Here is a 22,427-nt window from a genome sequence, read left to right on the forward strand (position 1 = left end):
TTTTCCCAACCGTAAGGCAAATGTCAGGTAATCTATGGCGAATCCTCGGCCTCATCTCACCAAATATCATCTTGCTATCACCAGTCTCGACGCTAAATAACCTAGTAGTTGATACAGCGTCGTTAAACAACCAAGTAAAAAATAATGGGTATTAATGGACAAAATATGTAGACAAAATATCAAAGGAAATAAACATTTTTTTATATTAATAATGGAGATTTGTGGCCAAAATTAAATGAAAATTCCTCAAAAATGTCCGAATAACACAAAATATGCTCTTATGAGTTGAAACAGGCAAAAAATGCAAAAAAAAAATGCCCTAACAAATATGTCTTAAAACACTCAGTTTATCATATAACATATAAATACTAAAGCGGCTATGTTTCTGGCTTACTAGAAAGAAGATTCAATTTCATCAAAATTCTAGCCCTAATTATTAGAAAAAATGGGAATATAAGGGCACAGTACAACAGTTATTCATAGATTTCAGAAAGGCATATGACTCGGTTAAGAGAGAAGTTTTATATAACATTCTTATTGAATTTAGTATTCCCAAGAAACTAGGTCATTAATTAAAATGTGTCTCAGTGAAACTTACAGCAGAGTCCGTCTAGGCCAGTTTCTATCTGATGTTTTTCCAATTCACTGCGGGCTAAAGCAAGGAGATGCACTATCACCTTTACTTTTTAACTTCGCTCTAGAATATGCCATTAGGAAAGTTCAGGATAACAGACAAGGTTTGGAATTTAACGGGTTACATCAGCTTCTTGTCTATGCGGATGACGTAAATATGTTAGGAGAAAATCCACAAACGATTAGGGAAAACACAGAAATTTTACTTGAAGCAAGTAAAGCAATAGGTTTGGAAGTAAATCCCGAAAAGACTAAGTATATGATTATGTCCCGTGACCAGAATATTGTACGAAATATAAATATAAAAATTGGAGATTTATCCTTTGAAGAGGTGGAAAAATTCAAATATCTTAGAGCAACAGTAACAAATATAAATGACACTCTGGAGGAAATTAAACACAGAATAAATATGGGAAATGCCTGTTATTATTCGGTTGAGAAGCTTTTATCCTCTAGTTTGATGTAAAAAAATCTTAAAAGTTACAATTTATAAAACAATTATATTACCAGTTGTTCTGTATGGTTGTGAAACTTGGACTCTCACTTTGAGAGAGGAACAGAGCTTAAGGGTAATTTCAAGGGAAAAATTGTTCGGGGCCAGGTATCGATCCCGAGACCCTTCGCTTATCGCACGAATGCTCTACCGACTGAGCTACCCAGAAACCATTCACGAAAGAGTCGCGATTTTTCCCTTTGAAACCACACAACTCAAATGGGCTGACAAGACGCCAGAAACTCAACTTTGAGTTCACACAAACTCTTTGTGACTTAAATTGTGGCTTTCTATTAACGTACCTCCAGTTATATATTATGAAAATCTGGCTTTCAGGTAATAGCTCCCTGTGAATTAGACTTGAATAATTTCAAGGGAAAAATTGTTCCAGGGCCGGGTATCGATCTTGGAACCCTTCGCTTAGTGCACGAATGCTCTACCAACTGAGCTACCCAGGAACCATACACAATACTTTCATGTGATATTGCGTTGCTCTTACATATAAACGATGATGAAACCTACCATATCCATTTACTTTGCTAAGAGCACATTATTTCAAATTACTAGGTTAAAGTAAATTAAATAAATAAACAAATAAATCCATAAATAAATAAATAAATACAGAAATAAATAAATACAGAAATAAATAAATAAATAAAATAACAGCATGCAAGATTTATGTTAATTCACAATTTTTTAAATAAAGTGATTCTTATCTATGAGGCACATCGAGAAAGTAAGTTTTCCTGGGAAAAGAAAGGAAAAACAATTTCATATAATGATTTAATGGAACAGATATAGCAACTTTTGAGTTATTTTTCAACATATCCCCCAACGGAATTGAGACATTCGTCATACTGTGGAATCAATTTTTGTATCCCTGTGTCGTAGAAGTCTGCCGCCTGGGATCAGAACCAGTGTGTGACAGCCGTCTGCACCTCTCTGTCATTGTGAAAATGCTGACCAGACAGGAATTTCTTGAGGTGTAAGAAAAGATGATTAACCGCTGTGATCAGGATCCGGTCTGTAGGGTGGATGTTGAAACACCTTCCAGCAGAACATCTGTTGTGGCTGAGCAATTACCATCGTTTCCTAAACCTCAAGAAATTCCTGCCCAGTCAGCATTTTCACAGTACCAGAGAGGTGCAGACAGCTGTCACACACTGGTTCTGATCCCAGGTGGCACAGGGGTACAAAAGTTTATCTCACGATATGACAAATGTCTGAATTTCGGTGGAGAATATGTTGAAAATTAGCTCAACAATTGCTGTATCTGTTTCAATAAATCTTTCCATAAAATTGTGTTCTATTTCTCTAAACGGCTCCAAGGAAACTTACTTTCTGGACGCGTCCCATATATGAGAGAATCACTATTGTTTATCTCTATCTCTATGTTAGTGAAAGCCAGGGATTTGTTAATGCAGTGAGTGTTTTATTTTTACTTATTATTTAAATTACGGTACCAGTATGTTAATGAATAAAACTATATTGCCATATTATTCACTTCTTAAATGCAAAACGTTTAAGTTTTTATTTACATTTTTATGTACAGACCCAAATTACTAGAATTAGACTCTGATACAGGCAAGAACAGTTCTAATTCCTTTATTTTTGTTACCTATATATTATCCAATTTTTTTATCGTTAATCTTTAAGCAGAAGTTAAATTGAAACAGAAGTCTAAATTAAAAGCTCATTCACAATGAAAATTAAACATAACATAAACATTAACTTAAAAATGTAAACGTTACAGTAAAATCAAGAACATTCACAACAGGAACATAAACATAACTGCAAAGATACTTGATAACCATGGAAACATAAAAACGACGCCATTTCCTCATATTCTGTCGTATTGTGTACTGTTTGCAAATCACGTAAGCATAGGCATGAAAGTTTGAAGTTTGCAAACTTTCATGTTAATGTCTAAACTTTCATGCTTATGCTTACGCGATTTGCAAACAGTACACAATTGTGGAGTACTGAAGTATACGACAGAATATGAGGAAATGACGTCGTCGTTATGTTCCCATGGTGACTGTTCTTGATTTTACCATAACGTTTACACTTTAAAGTTAATGCTTATGTTATGTTAATTTTCATTGTGAATGAGCCAACTCTGCTTATGTTACATTTGGACAAATTTACAAGAAAATTTCGGAACTGTTGGTGCACCAATTACAGGTTGGCTCCAACGTAACAGCACAAATAAAAGCTACACTGCTCTATAATTGGAGGGCATGAATCATGGAATTTTACTGGCATTACTGCTACAAAATAAAATGAAATGAAAACAATACAAATAACTAGAAAACAAAACACACATTTAAAAGCGCGTAACTGTTTCATCTGCATTTATGTAACTCCTTTAAACTTTGAAATAATAATTAATACATTCATGAATTACACCATGGATTTATATATCATTAATGTCTACTCAAATTATTCTTCATTCTATGCCCCTGTTCACAACTGTTTTTTCATTCCGCACTTATTCTAACAGACCTTTAAGGGGACCGGATACCTCCTATCTTTACAATGTTAAATTTTCAATGTTTTGGTACACTCAGCTCCTAAATAAATATTAAAGATACAGGGTTTCAACTTTCACAGGTTGTTGTTCAATGCTTTCTTTGTCCATTAACACATTTGTTTGTTTTACCCTAATGATGCTAACTGTTCAAAATTTGACATCATTTTTCATAAGTACGAATTTTTTCTGTCAGATTTTTTTTCCCCAATTCCCATAATTTTACATTAAATGCAAAGGGCATCACAACGGCAATATGTGGTAAAAAAATTAAGTTTATGCAATCCTAGCATTAAAACACGTTTGTTATGAAGCTACAAATTATGCACAATTGGCCTAATTCTGGCACTGGTGCCAGAAAAGGTTACCTAGCAACTAGTATTCCATGACGTCATCACCGCCTTCACAACACAATTTTATACAATGTACCTGTAAGAAAAAGCTTCAAAACAATAACAAAATAACAATGTCTTAGAAACAGTTGCTTAGCAACCATGCAATATATTACGTCATATCCAGTACTCATGTCTTTACTATGTCATAACATTACATTCTATAAATTTATAATAGTTTTGTACATATTTTAATGCTAGAATAGCATAAAACTTTGTATGTAATACGTGTATAATCTTCATTATAAACATTCTTCACTTGTGCCATAATTATCAAGACTATACACTATTTACATAAATTACTATTCTGTCCGAAATAGGTTTCAAACTGAATGTACTCAAGGTTTGAAAAATGTCGAAAGAAGAAAAATAGGTCAAGAAAAGGGGACGTAACCAAAGTGTGACTTGCATACAGTTACAAAACTATTAAAAATGGGCCCTTTCTGAAAGAGTTGAACACTGATATTTTGGAATATTAAATTTAAGGTGCCATTGCACATAAATACGCATAAGTTTTTTTTTTTTTTTTTTGAAAAATTTAAGCCACTTTGTACAGATACAGAAACAAAATTCAGGTGGCTTAAATTTTGTTTCTGGGTCTGTACTAATGTCCTGCAATGTACGAACATGAGAGAGCCCATCAAGACATTACAAACTTCGTCTTATTTCATATGAAAAATTGTTTGCAAGGTCTGTGCTAAAATCCTTAAGCGGTTAAGATATGAAGAGATGAGAGTAGAGGTCAGTGCATAATTTTACAACAAGGTGGAACAAACATGACAGGCCCCCTTCTGCAGAGCGAACATTGGCGAATTCGAACTTCACCATACTCAGCAAACTTGAACCGAACATAGTGCCTATAATGCACGACGCTAGTCTGTACTATCTGGTCTCCTTACGGCAAATACCTCACCGAACCTCAACCTCTGTCAGTATTTATATTTCTTCGCACTACACAGTTAAAATAAAGATCAAGCAACTTCCCTGACATTTCATCATTAAGCTTCGGCCCCAGTCTAAAGGCATGATAAAAACCATTAGCATGAATTCTTTGGGATGGATAGTAAAGAAACCTGGTCAATGGATCAACTTCAGCAATTGAGTTTTTACCATGTAACTGCACTGGGCTAAGCTGAATGACCCAACCTGAATTTGTAACTTGTTTTGGGCAAGTCAATGGTCTAGGGCAGTGGTATTCAATCTTTTTTTGCTAGCGTACCCCCTAAATACATTTTTTTTTACCTTCGTACTCCCAAATTGTATTGTAATTACACAAAAAGTAATAAAAGACTATGACTGATGTTGTATGCAAAATAAATTATTATTATTATTATTATTATTATTATTATTATTATTATTATTATTATTGCGCCATTACAAAAGTCCAGGATAACAGAGAGGGTTTGGAATTGAACGGGTTACATCAGCTGCTTGTCTATGCGGATGACGTGAATATGTTTATGTTAGGAGAAAACCCACAAATGATTAGTGAAAACAAGGGAATTTTACTTGAAGCAAGTAAAGAGATAGGTTAGGAAGTAAATCCCGAACACCTGTTACATTAATTCATTTATGCTCGGCCATGCCGAAATGTAGTAATTATACACCTGGTAGCAGTCCTTTAATGCATGTCATTAAAGTACAGGTGTTTTCAGCCAATGACAACTCACTTTACAGGTGTTCAGCCAATGACAAGTCAGCTTTGTACTGTTATAAAACCGCAAGTATCGATTATTCTCGGATATGCAATCGAAAGAGAATTAGCGAAGTCACGGACGCTGGAAATCCAATACTGTCGCAGAAGGTTATGTCCTGTTACTATAATAATTAGCGTTAATTGTAAATAATATTTAAATAAATTCAATTTGTCATCTCGTTTTTCAATGTCGAGTTCAATAATCAAGGTTATATCAAGTTTAACGGGATTACATCAAGGTCAATGACATTATTGTTCCTTGGAAAAAATCAATACTTTCGCGTCTGCGCACATCTCACAATTCACGACCTAGAACAAGGTCACTTCCGATCTTGTCAGATACAAATAAAATGTATGCATCTGAATAATTTCAAGTTAGAAATATGGTCGAGCATAAAAAGTCGTATGAAACTCGCCTATAATGGTAATTAAGAAGCTCGTATGAAAATTATGAAAGTCGCTTGCGCTCATTTCATAAACATCCATACTCGCTTCTTAATTACTATCATTATAGGCTCGTTGCATAATGTACTAAAAGAACTCCAAATTTGGACAATTAAAGAATACATTTCTAATCAAGCCTTCTGCACGTACACCAAGTCGTACAACAGCAACAACCCACTAATTTCTTCTCTGGGTAGCTACAACCCTGCTTTAGGTAAACACAGAAGACCTAAAAGCGTACTCCACCCTCTAGCTTGGAACGACAACATACAAGACACAAACCAAACTGAACAACAGGATGACTTGACAGACTTAAGCATACTAATGCACTAATAATGTTATTTCTCTGTTTCAGGGTCATCACGTTATTGGCTGCCTATGTATATGTATTATAAATGATTTCATTGTGTATGTTTTTATGGATTTTTATGTATTTGAATTTTTAATTATGATTAAAAGACAACCTTCCTCCTGAATATATACATATCCCAATGAAGCCAATTGGCTTGTTGTCAGTACGACACTTCATCCTGCTCAAGGTTTCCCGTGGTTTCCCTCGAGTAATAAGACAAATGTCGGGATGAGCCCTAAAAGAAATGGGCCACGGACCTCTTCCCTTCCCCCACACTTTCTCTTCTACTATCACAAAGAATTTGCTAATTCCTTAGATAATCCTGTAATATGAAAAAAAGGGGAAAATAAATACATTGTAAGTTCACAGAGCTAATGGCTTCGAAGCTGGTTACCTGGTTCTAACGAAGTGCACTGGTAGCAAACATAAAACGTGGGGGCATGAGATAGTTACTCTGCCTGTCACTATAAATTCACTTCAAAGTCCCCAATTTAAAAGAAAAAAAAACCGAAAACACAAAGTATATGATTATGTCTCGTGACCAGAACATAGTAGGAAATGGAAATATAAAAATTGGAAATTTATCCTTTGAAGAGGTGGAAAAATTGAAATATCTTGGAGCAACAGTAAGAAATATAAATGACACTTGAGTGGAAATTAAACGCAGAATAAAAATAGGAAATGCCTGTTATTATTCGGTTGAGAAGCTTTTGTCATCCAGCCTGCTCTCAAAAAATCTGAAAGTTAGAATTTATAAAACAGTTATATTACCGGTTATTCTGTATAGTTGTGAAACTTGGACTCCCACTTTGAGAGAGGACTAGAGGCTAAGAGTGTTTGAGAATAAGGTGCTCAGGGAAATATTTGGGGCTAAGAGGGATGAAGTTACAGAAGAATGGAGAAATTTACACAACGCCGAACTCCACGCATTGTATTTTTCATCTGACATAATTAGGAACATTAAATCCAGATGTTTGAGATGGGCAGGGCATGTAGCAAGTATGGGTGTATCCAGAAATGCATATAGTGTGTTAGTTGGGAGACTGGAGGGAAAATTACCTTTGAGGAGGCCGAGATGTAGATAGGAAGATAATATTAAAATGGATTTGAGGGAGGTCGGATATGATGATAGGGACTGGATTGATCTTGCACAGGATAGGGACCGGTGGACAGTTGGGCCAAGAGGGTTAAAAGATGGCAAAAATTATTTTAGTGGATTTTAGGTAAGATAATGGGCACAAACACATATATGTATAACAACAATAATAATCATAATAGGCCTAACATTTATTACCTGTCAATAGTCAAGTTTCTGATAAACTTATTGGCAAAATATTACAGTTATAAAAATCTTAAAATAAAATTATAACTTAGTGGATTAAAATTATAAAAATAATTACGAATAACGATTACAATGGAAATTTAAACATACAAAAATAGGGAATAACAAAGATTACATGTGAAGTTCTCAGTCAGAATCTGAAATATCGTTGCTTGACTCATTTTCGGAACTATAGTTAATGTTTGGTGGCAGTACCGTATCTAACACGTCTTTATCAAAATATGTCTTTCTAGTAATGTGCAGTTCTTCCAGGCTTGAAATGTACTGTTCAGATGTAGTCAATAGACTATTAAGCACATCTTGAATGGTCTTCTCTCGAGACATTTGTCTTGTGAAACGTTCCCTGTATATTTTACCACTTTATTACTGACCTCTTGTACTTCCTTCGCTGAAACTGAAATCTGATTGGTCTACAGAATTTTGTCGATGAATATCTTCTATTTTGCCAAATTAAAATTTCGTCGTTCGTCCCAGATTTGTCTATAGTGAGTAGCAAAGGCACTAGAGATGAAATGAATATATTTGTAAACTTCATCATTACGAAGTTTGGTGACGTATACACGTCTGTTGATGTAACATATTAATGAATTTAAATACTATTATAGTCACAATCATGCCATGGTATGAAAGAAAAATTTCACAACCTCGAACAGGAAGTCGCAGGTTCGATTCCCGCTCGAGGTTGTGAAATTTTTCTTTCATATCATGGCATGATTGTGACTATAATAGTATTTAAATTCATGAATATATTTGCATCAGTTTCTTCGTTGTAATCTCTGCTTGTACTTTGATTAGATACATCAAATCCCCATTTATTAACCAAAAAGAATTTCCCCACTCTTTCTAATCCTTTATTCATTAAAGCTTTTTTTTTTTTTTTGAGCTTGTACAAATTCGTGAATCTGTGTGATCCAACACAGCTTGTAGTTTTACTTCGGCAGAAGTTTCAGTGACAATAATTGCTTCTCTTTCGGAATAAAACTCTTTTTTGGCAGACTGAATTTTTTTGTAAGAAGGAAATCGAGACATCTTTTTTTCCTAATTTTGTTTGTACTGTTCTCTTCTAAAATTAGCTTCAATAAACATGGTAAATGCTTCAGTTGCTGGAAGTTCTCGGGTCCTTTGACTATTTACCTGCTTTTATGCAGTTCCGTATTTTAAAACTCGTTTTGGTGAAGACATTGTAACATCTTTAATGACTTTGGAAACTTCCTAATGACCAATGGAATGAAGACTCATTTGGGCAGCATACGAAAGCTCCCACAAAGAATGTTGAAGCCGCATATTTATAGATTTCTGACATTTGGATCTTTCATTAATATCTTCGAAATTTTTTTGTGATCGACCAATTTTCTTTCTTTCGGAAGTTGAGTAACTCGGGAATCTAATCGAAGTTTCCAGACAATTTCTATTACTTTGAAGAAATATTTCCTCTTTTCCACTGCCATTTATTTTTTAAATCAGAGACAAAATAATATAGCCTCTTATTTAAATCCGAATTAAGATTTTCCGGGCATTTAATGTGCTTCTGTACAAATTCCCTCAAGAATCACAATTTATCTTCTATTTTTTTTTTGCTAGAATTTCTTATTACGCCATACAGGGTCCGTCTTCTTAAGAAACTATTATTACAGCCAGATCCTGAATTTTTTTTAGGTTATTTTACGACGCTTTATCAACATCTTAGGTTATTTAGCGTCTGAATGAGATGAAGGTGATAATGCCGGGGAAATGAGTCCGGGGTCCAGCACCGAAAGTTACCCAGCATTTGCTCATATATTGGGTTGAGGGAAAACCCTGGAAAAACCTCAACCAAGTAACTTGCCCCGACTGGAATCGAACCCGGGCCACCTGGTTTTGCGGCCAGATGCGCTAACCATTACTCCACAGGTGTGGACTAGCTAGATCCTGAAGAAAAGATTTAAAAAAATTATGTATTTAGCTAAGAACTTTTTAACGAAATTCATCCCAATTGGCCACCTATTTCTCTGTCAACTGAGTTTTTGATGACGTCATAACTCGCACAATAATAATCACAGAAATATTTTGCTTCCTAAATACAAGATTTGACTTGTCTGAGCGAGCTTTTGGTCCAAAATCCCCTCCTACAATTTTAAACTTTTTAAGTGTTTATTTCATTCATTCATTCATTCATTCATAGTTTTTTGCCCAAGGGCATTCTCCAGTCTTTCCTATTTTCCGCCTTCCTCTTAGTCTCCGCATAAGATCCATATTATATCTTAATGTCGTCTATCATCTGATATCTTCTTCTGCCCGGAACTCTTCACCATTCCTTCCAGTGCATCCTTCAGTAGGCAGTTTCTTCTCAGCCAGTGACCCAACCAATTCCTTTTCCTCTTCCTGATCAGTTTCAGCATTATTCTTTCTTCACCCACTCTTTCCAACACAGCTTCATTTCTTATTCCGTCTGTCCACTTCACACACTCCATTCTTCTCCATATCCACACTTCAAATGCTTCTATTCGCTTCTCTTCACTTCATCGTAATGTCCATGTTTCGGCCCCATACAATGCTACACTCCACACAAAGCACTTCACTAGTCTCTTCCTTAGTTCTTTCTCCAGAGATCCGCAGAAGATGCTCCTTTTTCTATTAAAAGCTTCCTTTGCCATTGCTATCCTTCTTTTGACTTCCTGGCAGCAGCTCATGTTACTGCTTATAGTACACCCCAAGTATTTGAAGCTGTCCACTTGCTCTACTGACTCATTTAGAATTCGCAAGTTTTACCTTCTTTATTTTTCTTCCTATAATCATGGTTTTCGTCTTGTTTGCATTTATCTTCATCCCATACTACTCACAGCTGTCATTTAGCTCCAGTAGCATATCCCTTAGTATCATCTCCTCTTCTGCTAACAAAGCCATATCATCAGCAAATCTTATGCACTTTATTCTTCTTCCTCCTACTTTTACCCCTCCCACGTTCTGAAAACAGTTCTTCACTAAATCCTTCAAGTAGATGTTGAACAGGGTAGGTGATAAAGGGCATCCTTGTTGTACTCCTCTCCCTATTTCGCTTCCTTCTGACATTTCTTCTCCTGTCCTGACTTTGACTCGTTGCTTCACATAAAGGTTACAGAACAGCCTTCTCTCTTTCCAATCCACACCAATTTTCTTCAAGATCCCCATCAGTTTATTCCAATCTGCTCTGTCAAATGTCTTTCCTAAATCCACAAATGCTATATACACTACTTTATTCTTCTCTAGGTATCTTTCGCCAATTGTTGCAGCAGTCCAATTCTATCATTATGCAAGTGTTTATTAGTAATAAACTAGTAACTTACGCGATAAACTGTAGGTAGATTTACTGTGGACTTCCTGACACCCGTTCACCGCAGATCGGTTTGACTCACCCGAGACCCATATAGCAGTGGAAGCGGGTACATGGAGGATTGTTCATCTAGTAGAAATATGTTGTTGTTTTCTAATGCCAGGCGTTTGACAATAAAGTCATTTGACCTCTTGCACTCCAATATTTTTCAAAGATATTATCATGGTCAGCCACTGAAGCACAGATTGAAAATGGCAAGTTGTAGCCGATTTAATCTAGTAGAAATATAATTGTAGGTTAAACCATTATCTTGCCATAAGGGGCTGAATTTTAACCAGGGGAAATGTCCATTTTAAAGAGATAGTTCAGTATGTGATTTGCTACTCATTTGCCTGGGGACTTCATAACTTTGTCCATTACAAAAGATGTCCACTTTAAAGAGGTACTCATAAAGAAATGTTTCACTTCGACTGTGTTTAGTAAGAACATTTTTACGAATTGTCTAACTACATTACTTCCCCATTAGAATGATGGATGGCTGTCTAGGAATAACAGAGTGATTGCACTTCTTGAAGGACTAACAGTGCTCTGCTTGCCCTCCCTGGATTTGAAGTAAATATGGTTGAGTAATACTTATCTGCAGGCTATCTCTTAAGACAACAGAGTTCTCTGACAGACAAAGCAAGGAACAAATTAGAGAAAAGTGACATGCAACAGATCTTGAAAGACCTTTAAGGGATATAGATTGGAGACTATCACAAGGTGCCCATAAAGAAAGGTTTAATTTGTACTGTGTTCCGTAAGGACATTTTTACGAACTGTCTAACTACAGGGTGATTCACGAGGATTTACCATCCCTTACGGAGCTTATTTCCGAAGACATCCTGTGCAAAAAATGTCATATAAACTTTTGTGCTGATCTCAATATTTTCAGAATTACACTAATTTGAATTTGTTTGTAAAATACTATTATTCTCGACTTTTAAGGGTAAAAGAATATTACAGATAAAGAATGAACTATTCAGGAGTATCATTTCTTTATTTAGCTAGTATTCTGAACTAAAAAATGTGTTGTGAATTCCATAGTTGCTTTGTACAGAATTTTTTTTTCCGATTTTTAACTACAAAATTACATTTTCTTATGTATTTATCACAACAATTGTTACAAATCACGCCACTCTTGTAAATTCTTTAAGACTGTACTTTAGGATGCATAATTATACTCTAAAGAATCAAGTTCCTAAAGTCGTATGATTTGTAACAATTTTTGTGATAAGTGCGTAAGAATGATGTCATTTTTAGTTAAAAACTGAAAAATAAAATCTGTGGAAAGCAATTAACAATACATTTTTTGCTTCAGAACACTAATCAATTAAAGAAATGACACTTCTGAATAGTTCATTCTATATTTGTAATATTTTTTACCCTTAAACCTAAGAAAAAAGGCATTTTACTAACAACTTGAAATTAATGTAACTATGAAAATATTGAGATTAGGACACATGTTTATGTGACATTTTTTTGCTAAGAATGTCTTCAGAAATAATCTCCGTAAGTGAATCACCCTGTATATTACTACCCCATTAGAATGATGGACTGACAGTGCTCTGGATTCAAAGTTAATACAGTTCTCGGACAGAAAAAGCAAGGAACAAATTAGAGAAAAGTAGGATGCAACTGATCTTAAAAGGCCTTTAAGGGATATAGACTATCACTATAAATTATTTCGATTTCAGAGTCCGTTTTGCCCTCTATTCTTCTTCACTCCTAAGGAATGCAACAGCAGTGTCACATATCTCACAGCATGCGGTTTAGAGTGTAAAACGAAGATGAGAGTGAAGTCGTATGCAAGTCTTGTTTATTGCTCTCGAGATGTACAGCACAGAGGTGCACAGTGTTAATAGTAGTAAAACAAGTCACAGAGTTTCTAAAACAAATAACACGGAGCTGAGACAAGCAGCAATGCACCTCTGTGCTCCTCAGCAGGTGGTGGGACCGGCATAGGAAACAGTCTGTCCCTGTGAAGTAATCCACAATCTCAATAAATAAATAAAACAACATGGAATCCTACCTCTCTGTACAGTGGGTCCCACAGGCAACAACAGTGCTGCCAACTATGCAATCTCAAACAACTTATAAAGAAACTTTACAATATGAGTTAAATCTCTCTCACTTTTCGACATGTAAATGTGGATACAAAACTCTGATTAAGTAACAACAGGTAATTATTCACTATGTGACTTCTCCACTAAAATACAAACAACTTTAAAATACAGGTGTACCAACCAACAAAACTGTCCAATGTGCTGCTGATACAACATTAACATACGCCTACGTTATTAAATTGATCTAGTGATGTAGTAACAGGGCGACTATACATTCTATTGGGATATATACAAATTTTATATACAATATACATAACAGAATTAAGACGCATTCACTTACCAGCTATATCGGTTTCAACAAAAACTTAGTAGGTACAATGTCTCTGTCAGCACACTGGACACTAACAAATGCATTACATAATACTAACACGTTGTATACTTGTCTTCCAGGGGCAAGAGTACACAAAACCCTCAAGAAGTAGCGTAAGACAAGTGAAAGTTAACAACCTGTATATCATCAGTTTGTGGGAGACGATTCTAGCACATCACAACAAGAGACGAGAACGACTGCGACTGTGAAGAGAACTGGAAACAGACGGTGACAAAGGCGCAATCTCAGTACAATGCATACTTAAAAATACAGAATACTAGATACATAAAAAAAAGACGAGAGACGAGAGTGGGGTTATGGAGCAAAACGGAAAAGACGAGATTAGGAATAAGAAAAGGGAACAAAAGCAAGATGGTTAAGATTATCAGGAAGATGAAAAGACACGAACAAGAGGAGATGGAGCAAAATGGAACAGATGAAGATGAAAAGAGACAAGCAATAACAGGGTGATGGTTGAGATTAGAAGGAACAGAAGAAAGAATATGGAGCATAATGGAAAAGAAGGAGGTGAAATGAGGAAAGTAAGAATAGGACGATGGTTGAGACTAAAAAAAAACACAAGAAGGAAGACGGAGCAAAATGGAAAAGAGGGAGATTAAATAAGAGAAAATGAAGAGTAGAAAAACAAAAAGAGTGAAAGGGAAATGCAAAAAAAGAAGGAAAAAGGAGAAATGAGTAAGAAGTGATGATGAAACAAAATGGCGAAGAGAAAATGAAGAAGAAAAAGAGGAAAATGCAAGAACAAGAAAATGAATGAGATTGGAAGAAAAAAAATGAATAACAGGCGATGTTGAAACAAAATGGCGAAGAAGAAATGTTTAACAAGAAGAGAAAAATAAGAAGCAAATGCAGAAACAGAAATATGATTTAAGATTAAAAGAAAAGAAAATTAGAAGGATTAAAAAGAGGAGATGGAGTGAAGGGAAAATTAAAAAGGATAAAAGAACTGTGAAAAAAAAGATGAAAAGCAAAAAGTGAAAAAGAAAAAGGAAAGATGGAGAAAAATGCAAGAACAGATGAATAAGATTAGAAGAAAAAAGAGGAAATGGACATGAAAGGAAACAGACGATAGGAGGTGATGAAGCAAAATGAAAAGAGAGTAGGAAAAGAAAAGAGGAAGAGGAGATGAGGAGAAGGAAAGTGGGAAAATAAAAGAGGAAAAAGTGGACTAGATGAAAGTGAAAAGAGAAGGGAGAAGTAAGAACTTGGAAGAAGAATAACATTAGAAGAAAGGGGATCATGGAATAGAGGAAGAGGGTCGAGAGTACCACATCGGCCAGAACTGTCATGCGACACTAACAGTGAATTAATTTATTTAACAGAAAATTTTCAGACTTGAATTTTCTTCCGCGAATCATGTGGTAGATAATATTATAACATACACACACATGTCAAAGTTTTGCAACATAGCCATGTTAGAGTACAAGGCAGAAACATGCTGACTGTACATAAAATAGGTTCCAAGTTCTCACCCACTGGAAGACGTGACATTAAAAAGTGTGTAAAACTAAGGGAACATAAAAATGCGGATTAAAATATTAACAAGACTCGAGTCCTTGCCACTCCAGACAAGAAGTGTACAGTAAGTAGATCGATGTGAAGAATCACAAGGCCGGCCGGATTTCACTTGGCGCGCAGACCACAGGAACTAACTTCGTCTACAAAGCTCTGGATCATCGGGAACATTATTAACAATATCCTGTAAGTAACAATTCGATACAGCATGCGCTGCCATCTGGAAGGAAACAGAGGTTTGGCAGTTGTCTTGTGTTAGCATTTGCTTGCACCACCACTGGCAGACAGGAGGACAGTCCTCTCCTCTGCAGTCGCCTTGTCCTCTTTGTCACACAGTAGAGGTCTGTCCTCTTTCGCCGGGCTGGTGGGTCTGCCCGCACTGCTCTTCACGCTGCCGTTCGGCTCCTGGCCCGGGGAAGCAGTCCTGCCCACCGGGCTGTTGGGGCTGCGCATCGACCCACTGCTGTTGGACAATGACTGCAGCATGCTGACGTCGTTGGCCACAGTCCGCTCCGCTGCCATGATGCAGCGCTGCAGAGCTTCTCTGTCACTCTACACAGAAGATAAACATGTACGGCCTTACTAATAAAAACTCCTATGCCCGTGTGCACCATTCTCGATTAAAATTTGACCATAGTTAAGTCGGCAGTTGACCATCTTCAACGCCAATTTGCGGAGTATCAATCTCGATCAAAGTTAAACAAGCGAGTTGATGATGATCAAATTTGATCACGGGTGTGGCACTGATTATCTTGAATTGAACATGGTCAAGTCGAGAAAACCAAAATGGCGGCACGATTTGACGTACTTGATGAATTGAAGATGAAATGATGTATCTTGAACACGCAAATCACTGCGGAAATAACAGAATTGGTGTTATTGTAGAAAGAGTAAGTTTGTAGATGAATAATAGAAATGTTTTTTTTTCTCAAAATAGACTAATGTTTTATATATGTTTCTGCTTTGGAAGATCGGGACTTTACTTGAGGACAAAATATTATATAGACCTAATTGTCCAATTTTGTTAACATAATAATAAAGTAGTTATTCTATGCCGGTAATAATATAGCAAAACTAAATGACCATTTTGTAGAATGCGAGATTATCACTTATTAGCTATAGATTTGTCGTTTGAAACTATTAGGACCTACATGACGTTTTGGACAATTAGGCTATTTACACTTGAATTAAGTGAAATTACACGGATACCTTCCTTTCCCTCTGACTCCAAAATTCCAACCTTGTGAACACAAAATAAATGGATAAATTTCAGAACAAGGATACTTTCCTTTCCCTCTTACTCCAAAATTCCAACCTTGTGCACACAAAATAAATTGGCACTAAAAACTTCCTTTTCGTATGCATGATGATGCGTATTCGACATACACAGATGAATTGCTTTTTTTTTTTTCTTTTTTTTTAATTTTAAAATAATTGTTAGCGAGGTATCCGTGTACTGAAATTTTCCTAAATAAATTATTGGCACTGAAATGTGTCTTTTCGTAAGCAAGATGATGAGCATTCGACAAACGCATACAAATCTGCTCTTTTTGGTAGCCTATTTCAAGATAATTGCCAGTGAGGTATCCGTATACTGAAATTTTCCCAAATAAATTATTGGCACTGAAATGTGTGTTTTCCTAAGCAAGATGATGAGCATTCGACAAACACATACAAATCTGCTCTTTTTAGTAGCCTATTTCAAGATAATTGTCAGTGCGGTATCCGTATACTGAAATTTTCCAAATTAATATCAATAATATGAAATAACCACTGTATAAATTACGTTACAAATTATGTGGAATTATGTAAACACGTATAACTCATATGAATTGGGAGGTTGAATCCAACCAGGTAGCCTGCTTTTCTCTTAGAGAACTTCCATCAGTACTTTTATTCTGTAATATGGATGCATAATTGCTGACGAGTTCTAAAGGAATTTCCACTTCGAACTGTGAGAAGTTCGGTGCTATTTTCTTTTTTTCTTCCATGATTATTGAAACTTGTTATTTGAAAACTGCGAGGATGTTTGAAAGCACTCCGACAAACAAAAACGAAGCGATAATTGACAGAGTGCGTTCGTTCGCTGTTTTATACGCGGTAACCTAGCGCTCAGATGATTCTTCTCAAGCGAGCGTACCGTCAGCTGACGGGACTGAGTTGATCGAGGGAAAATGTCGGTGCACCGCATCTGTAACTTGATCATTGTCAAGAATTAACCATGTTTCCGTGATTTCTGATAAATGGGCTAGATGATCGAGAATGGTGCACACGGCCATTAGTCCCGTTTCTTCAACCTCAGTTAAATTATAACAGTGTGTTATTTCATTTTAACTGTAAACTTAACAGTTGAAACATTTCTTCAACTACTGTTAGTACTAACAGGCTGTTAAAACCTATGTTAATTTAACTGCCCTATTTCATGCAGTTAAATCATTTAACTCTCTGTAAGCATAGAAGTGTCCAATATGGCTGGTGCGTTAGATGCTGAACTTATATATCTGGGTTATTTAGAAAATGATATCCATGAATACATAAACAGAGCGGTTGATTTCTGTGATTTGACAGTCCAGAAGTTCATACAAAGGTATAGGCTATTTTCTGCCAAGCCTCACTTTTCGCTTTCAACTTAGATACGTTTGTTTGTTTATTCTCATTAATTGGTTTATACTGCGAAATGATTTCCAGCAGAAGGTTTCTTTCGAACGAAGAGAAATTAGTCCCACAATTTCTTTTTGTTCCAGTGTTTTCCATTTCATAACAGCAACACCAATACGCCGCTCCATGCTATTGTGATACAGAAGAGGGAAGAAGCAGAAATCAAACCTGAGAGAATAGAAAGACTTCTATCCTCTCTGAATCAAACAACGGAAACAAGCGAAATTCGCAATTGTCAGAGTTCAGAAGACAGAAGTGAGCCTATATTTGGTTATAGGTTATGGTTAAACTCTAGAATCTCTGGTCCTAACAGAAAGTTAACAAACAGAATGTTAAAATGTGAAATGTAAAGTTGAAGAAACGCAATATTTTTAACAGCAATTCATACTTTTAACTTACAGTTAATTAACACTATGTTAGATGCATTTTAACAAAGGTTGAAGAAACTGGGCCTTAATCAGACATTTAACTGTCTTGTACTTACACAGCGAAGAGCTCGTTTATAAGTCGCGTCTAAATTCCTCACTGATAATTACTACAAATGTCGTGTATAACAATACAACTGTTACACAGCTACGTCATAGTTTCGTCATTACTTCATTACAAAAGATAATAAAATATCTGAGGTTCTCTATTGCATCCGACAGTGCACGCTAGTGTGCTGCACTAAGTATTGATAGTACAACTGGGCCTGATCGATTACCACGCTAAATTTGGTCAAAGAGTACAGTTATAGCAATATTATTTTAATTATTCTGTGCTCTTTGGTTTGTTCTTCCATGGTTACAAGGCAACCATCATCATAAAATGACAATAGATACAAACAGCTGTTAGAGGGGTGGCCATTTTTTCTCTATATACAACACTTAAAGAAAGGGTTTCGTGTATACAGTATAACTTAATTGTACCGGTATGTATTTATTCACACTATAAATGGGTATATACCCGGTGGTAGTCATTACAAAAGGTAACAGAATATCTGAAGTTCTCTATTGCATCCGATAGTGGGCGCTAGTGTGCTGCCCAAATTATTGATAGTATATATACAGGGTGTTTCTGGGCTAGTGTTACTAACTTTCAGGGATGATGGGGAAGGGCACATGTATCAATTTGAGATAAGGAACCCTGCTCCAGAAATGACTGAGTCGAAAGTTACAAGCAAAAATAATTGTGTGGAAATGAAATAATTTTATTCCTCTGTACACCTTATTTATGTGTATTTATCTGTACATCTTACACATACTGTATTCATCTGACTTTGTTTACGTTGTCTACTTACAGTATTCCATTCAGTGCGCTGTCTGAGGGGTGGGGACACGAAACTACACTAAAGCAATGCAGATAGCTTAATGTGTAACGGACATGGTCGGTCCTGATATGCACGTCTGTAGACAGCAGTGTATGTGTACAAGTTGCAGTGTCCAGTCGATCAGTCCTAGTGAAATGGAGGAGTACACGAGAGTGGAATATGCAGACCTGATTTTCGAATACGGATGAGCCAATGGGAACAGTAGACAAGCTCACAGATTGTATTGGTTACAAGTACCCACGTAGGAGACATCTGGCCCATACCATCTTTCCACGACTGTTCCAAAGGTTAAGGGAAGGAGGGCACGTGGTGCGAAATCACAATTCCATTTCCACACAACGACTTTTGCTTATAACTTTCGACTCAGTCATTTCCGGACCAGGGTTCTTTATCTCAAATTGATACATGTGCCCTTCCCCATCATCCCTGAAAGTTAGTAACACCAGCCCGGAAACACTCTGTGTCTGTGTGTGTGTGTGTGTCTATATATAATCATTTATAATAATTACCGCCACAAAATGAAACACATTTGTATGTATTGTCCTAGGTGGGGCAATAGCTCATTAAGGGCCATTTGAAAATAAATAAACAATAAATAAGTAAAAGTTGGTTCAGGATGGCTGCTTTCTGAGCTAGATATGACTGTACCGGTATCTTAACGGAGTATATACTGACCGGTGATGTATGATGGCTGGCATCCTTCACAGCTCTACTCAAAGTTGGAGAATCAACAGGTCCCTGGCTACGATCATCTTCATCCAATGAGTGCAGCAGCTGGAACATTACAATATGGGTTAATTTGACTTTAAAGTTTAAATTAAAAGAAAAGAAAAATAATATTCATCATCATAATTATAATTATTATCATCATCATATCGGCACTACGGCCATTTAGAAGCCTTTACTATTATTCTTTCCCAGAAGCTTGATCTCTGTTACAAGCCATAGTCATCAAATTCCTAATTCCTTAATGCCCTGACATAATGTAATATAGAGAAAAGAAGTTTGTCGTGTACAGTAAATTACTTCATTTAGGTATATGATATGATATATATTTCGATAAATTATATATGATATTTGATATGATACATAATGGTATGATATGATATGATATATAATATGATATTATACGATATGATATCTATGGTGTTCAGGTAAAAGGGCTTATCCCACAAAAGAAAAATTTTCAGAAACAGCTATAATTAAATTTTTACACATTATTATTAGTTACTTTATATGAACGAATGTAAACATAATTGTCAAAAAACTTATATTCAGGTTTTGTAATCTAATTTTAACTAATTACACTAAAAAACCACATTTAAAAATGAGGGTTAAGCCCTTTTATCTAAACACCATCGATATGATATATTGTTACCTTAATTATTCCAAAACCTCGTAACTCGCTCAGATGTCGATTTCCACTTTTTGCACTTGTTTGAAAGTTAAAGTTACTTGATAATAACTGAATATAAGAGTTGAGGCACAGGACCAAACATCACCTACCTTGTTGCAAAATCCAGTAAACTTACACAGCTTTGCTTCTAGTAAATACAAGTTAACAGGTTTTCCTTATTCCTCAGTGATAGGTTAGCTGTAAGAATAGTTATGTAAAATATATAATACAAATTATCAAATAATATAATGTATTATAAAATTATGTATCGAATTTGTTTAATATATTTATACAATATATACGCCTATAGTTTTACTTTTCATAGGAGATTTGTTTTTCCGTTTTCAGTGCTATCAAATCATTACATATTTTAATTGTTTAATATCTGTATATAACATACAGGTTTATGGTTTTACTTCTCATAGGAGATTTTTTTTTTTTCCATTTTTACTGCTATCAAATCATTACATAGTTCAATTGTTTAATATCTATATATAATATACAGGCTTACGGTTTTACTTCTCATAAATTTGTTTTTTTTTTCTATTCAGTGCTATCAAATCATTACATATTTTAATTGTTTAATATCTATATATAATATACAGGTATACGGTTTTACTTCTCATAGGAGATTTCTTTTTCCATTTTCAGTGCTATCAAATCATTATATATTTTAATTGTTTAATATCTATTTTACGGTTTTTCTTCTCATAGGAGATTTGTTTTATTCCATTTTCAGTGCTACCAAATCATTACATATTTTAATTGTTTAATATCTGCATATAATGTACAGGTTTACAGCTTTCTTCTCGTAGGAGATTTTTTTTTTTTTTTTCCATTTTCAGTGCTATCAAATCATTGCATATTTTAACTGTTGGTGGGATCACAGTCCATACAGTTTCTCAGTTCTTATTTTAAAAAGACTTTAGAACCTAGACATTACAGATGGTGAGGGACTTATTATTTCATCGACCTAATTTATTTTTGAGTACATAATTATGGTACTTAACATTTATTCATTGTATGTTAATGGAAGTCATGGTTGGATCCAACCAATCAGAAGGAGTATGCTCATCATACTGAAAGTCACTGCCTGCTGGATCGCATCCTACAGCTGCATAAACTGCCTGCTCAATCAGTTATTTTGCCGCTAAGTGGCAGGCAGTGCCCACCACTATTAACATTATTACTATATGCAAAGTCACTACCTGCCAACTAGCGGGTATTCGCGCATAACCGTTGATTGGGCAGGCAGTGTAAGCAGCCATTGGGTGTGATCCAGCAGGCAGTGTTGAAAGTATATCCACAGATCCATCTACTGACAAAGCGGTGAAGCTATTGTTGACCTATTACGAAACCATTTAACTTATCTCTCTGTTATTTAAGGCAGAGAACATTACAAAGAATACATCAATTGTATTCCCTGCTTTCCTTTCCAGTTCTGAAACTTCAAAAGCAAATTCAGTTGTACAAATGTCTCATTCTTCCAGTAATGCTTTATGCAGCAACTGCTTGGGTATCTGCAGCGAAGACATATCTCCAAAGATTACAAGCCCTTCAAAATAAAGTTGGCAGAATAATTTCTGGAGCAGATTACGACATTAGCATTGTTCAATTACATGAAGATCTCGATCTTAAGTATATCACACAAGAGATTCAACAGACAGCCAGCTCTTTCTACCTTCAAACTAGTGAAAACATTAATCCAATTATCTCAAATTTAGGACACTACGATCCTTGATATTTCAAGTACAAAAATGTCTAAACAAATTTTAATAATAACTCCGAGAATAAATAAAAACATATGGTACCATGATACCATGACCACTTCATTGGATTACGGTGAAGTGTTATCATCCCGTGATCACATGATTCTTTGTAC

The 22,427-nt window shown here is 35.5% G+C and overlaps 1 protein-coding gene across 1 annotated transcript in view; it reads right to left on the reverse strand.

The window, feature by feature from the left end:
* Positions 1-2,622: 2,622 nt before the first annotated feature.
* Positions 2,623-22,427, reverse strand: part of LOC138711085 (unextended protein-like) — a 113,631-nt gene continuing 93,826 nt past the window's right edge. The window contains exons 11-12 of the mRNA XM_069842401.1: positions 19,825-19,923; positions 2,623-15,734 (exon numbers count right to left, since the gene is read on the reverse strand). Coding sequence (XP_069698502.1) covers positions 15,438-15,734; positions 19,825-19,923 — 396 coding nt within the window. The 3' untranslated portion in view covers positions 2,623-15,437. The remainder of the gene's footprint in view (positions 15,735-19,824; positions 19,924-22,427) is intronic.

This window comes from Periplaneta americana, chromosome 12 (assembly GCF_040183065.1).
Source record: "Periplaneta americana isolate PAMFEO1 chromosome 12, P.americana_PAMFEO1_priV1, whole genome shotgun sequence".
NCBI lineage: Eukaryota > Metazoa > Arthropoda > Insecta > Blattodea > Blattidae > Periplaneta > Periplaneta americana.